This window comes from Megalobrama amblycephala, linkage group LG6 (assembly GCF_018812025.1).
Source record: "Megalobrama amblycephala isolate DHTTF-2021 linkage group LG6, ASM1881202v1, whole genome shotgun sequence".
NCBI lineage: Eukaryota > Metazoa > Chordata > Actinopteri > Cypriniformes > Xenocyprididae > Megalobrama > Megalobrama amblycephala.
The window spans coordinates 18648124-18659029 of record NC_063049.1 but is presented as its reverse complement, the minus strand read 5'-3'; the positions used below and the strand labels follow the sequence as shown (position 1 = coordinate 18659029).

At 37.4% G+C, this 10906-nt stretch overlaps 2 protein-coding genes across 3 annotated transcripts in view; both read left to right on the top strand.

The window, feature by feature from the left end:
• Nucleotides 1-3206: 3206 nt before the first annotated feature.
• Nucleotides 3207-10906, top strand: part of LOC125270030 (UDP-glucuronosyltransferase-like) — a 36040-nt gene continuing 28340 nt past the window's right edge. The window contains exon 1 of one of the 2 annotated variants that reach the window (XM_048193210.1): nucleotides 3207-4085. In XM_048193210.1, the coding sequence (XP_048049167.1) occupies nucleotides 3222-4085 (864 nt within the window). In that variant the 5' untranslated portion in view covers nucleotides 3207-3221. Of the gene's footprint in view, nucleotides 4086-8389; nucleotides 9248-10906 lie in introns of those variants that run through there. The other variant, XM_048193216.1, reaches the window with a different exon arrangement.
• LOC125270031 (UDP-glucuronosyltransferase 1A5-like) lies at nucleotides 6010-6831 on the top strand. Its single transcript, XM_048193217.1, has one exon. It carries the CDS (start codon nucleotides 6100-6102, stop codon nucleotides 6826-6828), a length of 729 nt encoding a protein of 242 aa, XP_048049174.1. The 5' UTR covers nucleotides 6010-6099; the 3' UTR covers nucleotides 6829-6831.

The following is a 10906-nucleotide window of genomic DNA, read 5'->3' as shown; positions in this document are numbered from 1 at the left end:
AGTAAGCTTGTAGTCTTGTTTAATAGGTTTATTATTTAATGAATATGTTACTGAAGACTGCATAAGCCACAGTAATAATAGCATTAGAGAAAAGCAGAGAGAGAAAGGGACGGGTTAGAGTCAGACTTACTGATGCGTTTTACCCAAGGTGAAATATGGTGCAAAACAACATTGCAGCTACACCCACACATAAGATTAAAATGTTGACATTGCAAAAATTGTTAGTGTGCAATGAGTGTGTCTGGATTACTGGAGTTGTGTGCAGTTAAACAGTGAGCTGTGCAACTTCAATGCTGTTAACGCAATCCTAGTTAGCACAGTCCTATAGCGCCACCACGTGTGTAAACTGCCTCACAATTTATAATGTTGTAATATTGTATAATTTTCAATTAGATATCATATCCACTGTTCTTTCAATTAATTAATTAAAAAATTTACTGAATGTAAAGGATGAATAGACTATGATTTATATTTAAATGTCAAATGTAGGCTATTTTAAATGTCAAATTGTAGTATTTGAATGTCAGGCCTATCCAAACCAAACATTAAAGAGTGAAATTAAAATGTTTCCATTTAATTTAGGTACTTAGTATTGAAACATATAAACTAAACGCATTTTGAAATTGGCAATTCAAAAAAAGACGGGAGATTTTACCATTAGAGACTAACTGTTGAAGTTTGTAAAGCAACCTTTTCTTGATGTCCTCCTGGCTATGAGTCTCAAGAACACACCAGATGATTACTGAACTGAACATTCTTATATCATATCTTTTACAAATGTACTTTTCCATCACCTGTGAAGCACATTCTTTTTAGTGCACCAGCAGCAGAGTTCAACCATTTGTCTGTCACAGTAGCTATACATACCATAAGGTGTTAGCTGGACCAAATAGCCAAACTGACCTGAACAAAATAAATATGTCACAAATAAACTAAACACATAGCTTTTATAGTTTTATAACATTATATTTTGGAGTTCTGCTCCACCATGTGGAGTATTATCTAGTATTATCCAACCCATCCTCCTCTACTGTTCCCCTTGTTATTTTAATATGCTCTCTATCACCAATAGAAACAAGCTTATTAAGGTCACTTGTATAGCATCCAAAATTATCAGTTTACCCATTACGGATCTCTCTCTTCTTAACAACAAAGCTGTCACACGCATGGCTCGGACAGTCAGCAGGGATTCGGACCACCCTCTCCACATTTCCTTTTCTCTGCTGCCTTCAGGCCGCAGATACAGAACTTTACGGTGGAGGCGAGCACGCTTCAGTAAAAGCTTTGTCCCTTCTGCCATTGCTGCCTTAAACAATCTGTAACTTGTATGGATCTCGCATGTGTTGTCTTTTTGTCTATTGCTGTTATTGTAAGAGTCTGTAAAAGCAAATTTCCCTTGGGGACAATAAAGGTCTATCATCATGTCTTTACAATAAATTATGTGGGTAGCTTTATACACAATTTCATGTTGATTGAAAATGAATACTGGTTATATATGTCTTTTATACTTTGGGCAACACTGCCAGCATAATCGGAGCATAATGCTTTTTGTCAGATAACCATATTGCAAAACATTACAGTTTGGCTCCTACTGCAGTGCAAGCATGACCATGCACATTCTAAAGATATACAAGTGACCGATGTGCTTTGAAAGACTTGTCAAGCAAGTCACAGATAAATGAGTGCAGACAGAAAAGAGTGAGAGGTTTTAGGAGGCTTTGTCATCTTGACTGGAGTAGTCATATCAGCTCAGAGTCCACCCTCGGCCTGAAAGGGGTCTTTAGTGACAGTCTACAAGCTTTTAAAATGGAAGGGAAAGGGGTCAATCCATAGACATTAAAAATACACTGTTTCAATATATAGCCACAAACAATATGCATGTTAACATGCTTTAATGTGAAAAATATCTAATTTTAAACCTTTGTTGCCATGACATGCAGAACACCACCCTTTAACTCTAAAATAATGATTTTTACAACACAAATAATTATTAAGTGCTTTTATAAAATTACTATAATAAAATGGCCTTAAAATTGGCCCAGTTTACTTCCACTGTAAGTGCCTCATTTACAAAATAGTTAGTTACAAAAAGTTTTCTGAAAAATGCCCATTGTTAAAAAAAAGTCAAAGTTCATTTATACATGGGCTTTATCTTTGTTGTTTTATGCCTGCACTGAGGCTCAAAGGACCCACACCTTTGTTGAAGGTAACCTACTCCACACACCTCTTTTTTTTTTACACTCTATTAGTATTATGGCTGATAATTTTCTTCAGTTCATACAGTTTTATTAATTTATAGTAGGCTATAGGCTATCTGTCAAACCTCAGTTTCTACCACCGTTTGTAGCAACCGTATCTCTGCAGACTTTTTTGGTTTCCCTGATGTGTTTCTTGGTTTCTCTCATGTTCCTATATTATATCGGCCTACTATTATTTTTTCACTCTTTGCTCAGAGGTAAAAAAAAAAAAAAAAAAAAGATGTTCAAAATTGATGGGCGACTGTAGCCCTATAGTGCATTGTTTGCGAACGTTCCACAGCCATTTAGATGAATATTTAAATATGTGCTGGCTGTGCGTTATCCTTTCAATAACACAACAAACGCAACAACAAAAATGACAAAATAACAGTTAAGAAAGCTGTGCATATGGATATTGCACCAGTTCTGTAGCTAATTTGGCACTCCATTCATTCAAGTCAAGTCAAGTTTATATAGTGCTTTAATAACTTCAAAGCAGCTTAAGTTAAGTATTCCACAGGAATAAACCAGCATCTCAATTTGTTAAATTTTAGGGATCAGAATTTTAATAATTTCATTAACTTCCGTTTCAACTATAATGCAGCTCTATTCATGTTTTTACTATGAGTACCAAGAGAAGAAATGAATGAGAAGGTGGAGCCCCCAGAGCACTCCCGTCTATTATGTCATTGTCATTGACCAATGTCAGTTCGAAGGTGTTTATCAGCCGTGCAAAGTTTTTCGAATTCGCTTGGCCTATAGCCTATATGGGGACAGGAGTCAGGACCTGCTGAGGGTGTGGTTTTTTTCCGTGGATGAGTGGAAGGCGGATTACATTCTTTTGAGGCCCTGCCTTCTTTGTTGGGTGTAGCGACATCCCTTTCAGGATAAAAACCTCTGCAAATTCATAAGTGCCTTGCAGAAATTCAAAACAAACAACTCTTGCCAGTACTACAGCTCATATGCTTGTAATTATTACTGATTATGAATGATATGATTGTTAGAATGGCTGCTTCTGTTTTGCTCTTGTGTCTTTTCTGCCTGGCATCAGCAGAGGCTGGAAATTTATTGGTAATTCCAGCATTTGGCAGCCACTGGACAGGCATGAGGCCTTTGGTGGAAGAGCTTGGTCGTAGAGGAAACCAGGTGGTGGTCGTCTTCCCAGAGGAAAGTCTGAACATGGGTCCAGCACAGCACACCACCACTCTGACATATCCAGTACCCTACACCAAGACCCAGTTACAGGAGAGTATGAATGCAGGTATTAATGGACTGTTGAGTGTAGATGTATCTACAGATCTGGCCAGGTTTCAGAGTTTCATCAACACTATGGATATGCTTAAAGTTATTATAACCCGGAACGCTGAGGGTTTGCTCTCCAACAAGGATTTGATGAAGAAACTGCAAGACTACAACTTTGATGCTATTCTCACAGATCCATTTGAGACTGTTGGAGTTATTGCTGCTGAATATCTCTCCATTCCAGCCATTTATATACAAACAAGCCATCCCTGTGGTGTCGACGCTCTTGCCAGTCAATGTCCAATTCCAGCTTCTTATGTTCCACAACATTTAACTCACTTTACTGACCGCATGAATCTTTGGCAAAGAAGTGTGAACTTGGTAAGGACTCTGTTTCAGCCCATGGCTTGCAGACGTATGTTTGCTCGTGCAGATGAGATCGCCTCACATGTACTGCAGAGAAAAACTTCAGTGGTGGAGATCATGAGTCGTGCAGCTCTCTGGTTTATGCATTTTGACTTTGTCTTTGAATTACCACGCCCATTGATGCCTAACATGATCCTAATAGGAGGAATGGACAGCAAGAAAGCAGGACCTTTGTCACAAGTAAGATTTTCTAATAGCTGTCATTTTACTCTACTGCTAATTTTACCTTTGCTAGTGTCTACTAACAAAGTTTCTCTAAATTTGGCCAAGGAAGAAAAGTGCTGTTGCTCAATATGTAATTGTACTCAATATTTTCAATCATACAGTGCTGTAGCATTAATTAACAAAGTGCTGTAAATACTATAATATACAGTGTATTACAATTTACTATAGTTTACTATAATAAATACTATAGTATCTTTTCATGTGGGGTTCCTGAAGTTTCTAGAGAGGGAAGTCACATTATTAGTTGTGAGCTAGGCATAGTTTTGAACCATTTGGTTGATTCGCATCATAGTTTCCATAGTAGGCCTATGTTGTGCAAAACTTCATCATGATTTGTAGTAGCCTATTAACTCGTAAAAAAAACTTTTCCATCTCTGTAATTACGCATATAGAGGCTAGTTTTATTTGAGTTTGATATTTAAGTTTGTTTTTCAATCTTTGTTTAAAATACATGGGCAAAGAGCACATGTCTTCTGTCTGGTTTGCGGGGGATATATGCAGTTAAACTGAGCAGTGCAATTTCAATGCAGTGAACGCAGTTCTACAGTTCATACAGATAAATGTGTCAATAGCGCCACCGCGTGTCTTAAAATGAAACTAATCCTATAATTTTATAACCTGCTCTTTTAGATATAATCTGTTCTATACATAAATGATGATTAAACTTTAAAGTATGGGTATTATGGTATTTAATAGTCAAACTGTTTAGCCAGAAATGAACTTGAGTGAAAATACCAGATGTGAACTACATTTACATTTCTTCATTTTAATAAAAAGCAGTATTGTAGTTTAACAGTTTCAATGTTTAGACTACTTAAAATTAATTCTTGTTTTTTTCTGCAACCAAGATAAACTCAACTCACAAATGTATGTTACATGAAAATAATCAGGAACTCTTTTTATTATATTCCTTTTAACAAATGATTTCCTACATCATGCCTATGCTATCAGAGCATCAAGAGAACATGACTTTTGTCAGATAACCATATTCCAAAACATCTCACAGTTCGGATCCACACTGCAGTCCAAGCATGACCATGCACATTCTAATAGAGATAATAAGTAAGCTACAAGTGATCGATGTACTTTGTAAAAATGTTGATATGCTCGGTTGATGTGCGTAGATAGCTAGAGTTGACTAGAGGATTCATATCAGCTCAAAGTCTACCGTCTGTCTGAAAGGGGTCTTTATAAAAAGTCCATGTATAGTTTTTTTCCCCTGTTAAATATAACAAGAAAAACCACTTGATTATTTTGCAGACTGTGTGGAAGAATATTAGGTGAGAAAAAGATGTCTTAATTGTTAAAGTCTTAAGGTTTAAGACCGGTATAACAAGTATAGAAACTATGCAAGATCCACACTCAGTGTACAGTCTAGGGTCTATTAGTACCAAGCATACCCTTTCTATAAAATTCATTTAAAAAGTTTTTGTGTGCATTTACTGAATGCATACAGTGGCACCAAAAAGTATTTGGAGACTCATTTTAAAATTTTAAAATTTCATTGCATTTTTTTCCCACAGGAAATTCAGTATAATAATCATTTTGCCCTTGCTGCCTGTCATCAGCTTCAAATGTAAAGAGAACCAACATGTTCCTGGTCTTGTTGTGAATGATTGACTAGTGCACGTTGTCTCAAAGAAAGATAAAAAGGTTTACCTTCATAATTTTTAGTCAAATTGTAATAACTTAATTTTAAAAAGTTAAAAAAGGTTAAAAATATCACTCAGCTTTATTCACTTATGAGATCTGGATACTTTTCTCACTCTGCTACTAAGGGCATGCTTTGCCGCTAAAAAATCAAGATTGTCAACTTTTCAGGTCCAACCTACTGTTGGTTGTTGAAACTCCCCTTTCATGATAAAAGCCTGTGCCTGGAAGTGCAAAATCAAAAGTGCTTTCGGACATACAAGACAATCTTCTTACCTATACTACCAGATCATATGCTTGTAATTATTGCTGACTGATTATGAATGATAGGATTGTTAGAATGGCTGCTTCTCTATTGCTTCTGTGTCTTTTCTGCCTGGGATCAGCAAAGGCTGGGAAGTTATTAGTAGTTCCTTCAGATGGCAGCCACTGGACAGGCATGAGGCCTTTGGTGGAGGAGCTTGGCCGTAGAGGAAACCAGGTGGTGGTCGTCATCCCAGAAGCAAGTCTGAGCATGGGTCCATCAGAACACACCACCACTCTGACATATCCTGTACCCTACACCAAAACCCAGCTACAAGAGCAAGTGAATGCAGGTGTTACTACTCTGACAAGTACAGATTTATCTACAGATCTGGCCAGGTTTCAGAGTTTCATCAACACTATGGATCTGCTTAATGTTCTTATAACCCGGAACGCTGAGGGTTTGCTATCCAACAAAACTTTGATGAAGAAACTGCAAGACTACAACTTTGATGCTATTCTCACAGATCCATTTGAGCCTGTTGGACCTATAGCTGGTGAATATCTCTCAATTCCAGCCATTTATATACAAACAAGCCATCCCTGTGGTGTCGACGCTCTTGCCAGTCAATGTCCAATTCCAGCTTCTTATGTTCCACAACCTTTAACTCAATTTACTGACCGCATGAATCTTTGGCAAAGAAGTGTGAACTTGGTAAGGACTCTGTTTCAGCCCATGGCTTGCAGAAGTATGTTTGCTCGTGCAGATGAGATCGCCTCACATGTACTGCAGAGAAAAACATAGATGGTGGAGATCATGAGCCATGCAGCTCTCTGGTTTGTGCATTCAGACTTTGCTTTCACATTTCCACGTCCGTTGATGCCAAACATGATCATAGTCGGAGGAATGGACAGCAAGAAAGCAAATCCTTTGTCACAGGTAAGTATTCTAATAGCTCTTAATTTGCTACTACTTTTCCCTGTGCTGTTTTCTGTTATCATCCTTAAATGTAAAGAGAATTTGCCAATATCGCAGTTTTTAAAAAAAAGACAATTCAGAAATAATACAAATAAACTCACTCATATATACTACTGGAAAGAAAGCTCTCAACAGGTCTTTTCATGATCAGTCAGCATTTTTTTTTCTTTTCTTGGAACTTTTGAGAGATTTTAGGTCATTTGTGAAAATTGCACCAGTTATTGGGATCAAGTAATTCATGGATCAAGATTTTTGGAGGAGGGGGAACCTCTCTGAGTCTTTTCACATGTTTGTGTAAGAACAGAAAACAATAGTTCTAAAACATGTTTGACTGTTTCTGGAATTTTATCACTACAAAACTCTACGAACTGGTTCTTCAGTTTCTGTGCACAGGGGCAAAGTACAAAACCTCCCCAGACTCCACACACCATCATCACTATGTGTTTAATGATCCATGTATCAACAGAAACATATTTCAGTTTTCTCACTCTATGTCATTGTAACTAATATTTTCAATCATACCATCCATTTTATTATTTATTATGGTTTTTTTTTTTTTTTTTTTTAAATCCTTAATTTCATTTGTTAAATGGCTACTAATTGTTTACAGTAATTGTACAATCTGTACAGTCTAAACCATTGGTCTCAAACTCAATTCCTGGAGGGCTACAGCTCTGCACACTTTTGCTCCAACCCTAACAAAACACACCTGATCCAGCTAATCATGGTCTTCAGGATTACTTGAAACTTCCAAGCAGGTGTGCGTTTGGAGGTTTTGGATTGTTAGTTTTTGTATAAGCCAATCATGTAGAACATCACAATTTGCAAGCAATGTTTTATCCCTATAAGCACACATGCAGGTAATTGGCCAGTATTTGAAGACAGGCTGTGTTTGAGTTTTATCTTCAAGCATGGCCTCATCCTAATTTTTTAAACTTTCATTACTCTACAAACATATTTAGTATTTTGCATATCTTTTGAAAAAAGTAAAAGCATACACCTATTTGAATGACAAGACCTTCATGCTTGCCATGAGTTTTGAATTTGAGAAGAAATTCTTCATTTATTAAAAAAAGTATTAAAAAAGTAAAAGTATCTGTGCAGTAAGTTATACTATCCCTTTTTTCCATTTTCATCTTTGCCAATACAAGCCATAAACAGTTGTCTCTATCTAATTTTGTATGACATAACACATTTCTAAACTTTCACCCTGATTGTTTGCTTCACCGCCATATATAGATAAAGTCCCACCCAGCTGCTCCACTTCTGCTACTTAAACCAGACTCATTGTGAGATATTGGAGTAGTTCAAGCTACGCATTACCTGGTTGCTTCTTGTCGAACTCTCCTCCAGCTGGCAAAAGCCACAGTGAGAGATTTTTTTTTTAAATACCATTGATAGAATGGCTGGTGTGTGGTTGCTCCTGAGTCTCTTCTTCTTGGGTTCAGCTGAAGCTGGGAAACTGTTGGTTATACCATCAGATGGCAGTCACTGGTTAGGGATGAAGCCTATTGTGGAGGAGCTGGGGAGGAGAGGAAACCAGGTGGTGGTTGTCATACCAGAGGCGAGTCTGAGTATGGGTCCTTCACAGAATACCACTACTCTGACCTTTCCAGTGAACTACACCAAGGCTGAACTACATGCACTATTAGAAGGCAATTTAACTACAATTCTGAGTATTGACCTTTCTTCTGACCTGTCCAAGTTTCTGCTTTTCTTTTACCAAATGAACCTTATCCAAAGGTTCATAGTGAGGAACGCAGAGGGTCTGCTCTTCAACGAGGACTTGATGAAGAAGCTTCGAGACTGCAGCTTTGATGCTATTCTCACTGACCCGTTTGAGCCCGTTGGGGTTATTGTTAGTGAGTATCTCTCCATTCCAGCTATTTATATGCAAATTAACCTTCCTTGTGGTGTCGACACTCTTGCCAGCCAATGCCCAAGTCCTCCATCTTATGTTCCACAACGTAATACCCACTTTACAGACCAGATGAATTTGTGGCAGAGGTCTGTCAACCTAGTAAGGACTCTACTGCAGCCCATGGCTTGTAGATACATGCATACTTGCGCAGATGAGATCGCCTCACGTGTACTGCAGAGACAAACATCGATGGTGGAGATCATGGGCCGTGCAGCTCTCTGGTTTATGAGGTTTGACTTTGCCTTCGAATTTCCACGACCGTTGATGCCTAACATGGTTATGATTGGAGGAATGGCAACCAAGAAGCCAAAACCATTGTCACAAGTAAGCTCCCATAAATAAATTTGCATGTAATTGCATGTACATTTGCACTAACATTATCAGTGCCGTTGATCTCGTTGCTCACTTTTCTCAATCCCTGTCTGTCATCAACTCATCATCATGGACTGTGAATATAGCCAGCAAATGCATAAGCAACCTCAAACCAGCATCTATACCATATATAGAGAGTTTTTTGTTTAAAGTAATGGTGTCTAATGGGCTGAGAAAGAGCAAGAAACTGTTTGGGTCTTTTTTTAAGTAAGAGCATGTCACAGAGTATAATGATTCCATAAATATGCTTTTCATGAAACATCTCTGCTTTAACCACAATATAAAAAAGTTTCTCTCTCTTGTCACTGAGGCAAAGTACCTTTGTTGAATGTTGACATCCTCCTAAATACACTGATTTAACAAATTTCTAGCCTGATTTCACTCTGGAGTAGGTACTTATTTTGAATAAACCGCTAAAATAGTATGTTCTATATATAGGATGAATTCGAGTACACCCTAAATTCTGGTCCAACATGGCTGTCCTGAAACCTCCGCTGTGGCTCTGCAGTAGATAGGCTACTATTGGCTCTCGCTTGAGAGCACACACAGCAAAGCCAAGTGTGCCTTTTCAAAACACAAGAAACACCTATATATTTTGATGAAATATATATTATAGCCTCATTAAGGTTAGGGTTGGTGGTGGGGGCGGAGTAGGTGATCGTCAGCTCTGCACTAACTTCCATTCTGATACTTCACCTGTCTTGCACAGCTATCCTGAAATGGCTGTCACATAATGGCATGTCTTTAGGTAGCATCATATATTTTGATGTGTTTTATGCAAATAGTTAATGCTGCTGTGTGTTTGGGCTGAGGGAGCGATGGCAAATTTAACAAATTTAGCAAATTTTTTCTCTCTTATGACCTGTTGTATTTTCCGTTCACTAATTAGAAGCTTGCACAAGTTTGACGATGTCCACTTCTGAGAACATTGGAAATGTGAAAAGGGTCCATCATCTGCAGCCTTGTTCCCATAGCGGAATCAGTGCCATGTTGTAATTCAAAATAACACTCTTGGTATAGTAATATAAAAAGAAGATTTTTGTAAAGTATATAAAAATATCCACATTCTTTCATATTTCCTAGACAAGAACAGCAAACTGATTTCAGTATCAAACTGATTAGAACATTAATAGTTGAATTCATAAGAGCTTACAGTATTTGTAATAGTAGTAGCATAGTAGCAATGTACAATCTCACTCTAAACTGATGCAGTTGCCTTGCAGTTCCAACAGATGGAAGTCTCTCTGTTGGAAACTGTGAGCCATGCATGGTTTTGGATTGTTAGTTTTTGTATAAGCCAATCATGTCAAACATTACAATTTGCAAGCAAGGTTTTATCCGCACACATGCAGGATATAGGCCAGTATTTGAAGATAGGCTGTGTTTGAGTTTTATCTTCAAGCTCGTGCTTCACTCTTTAAAATTAATGTGGTAACACTTTACAATACGGGAGCACTATGCATTAATTAATGCTTAACTAATGCACAGATAATCATGTTTTTAATGTATGACTCATGAAGAACTAAATCATTAATTAATGATTACTCCATCAGCAACTAATAGTCTATATGATTAACAGATTAATATATGAATTGTTATTAATTAAATGTG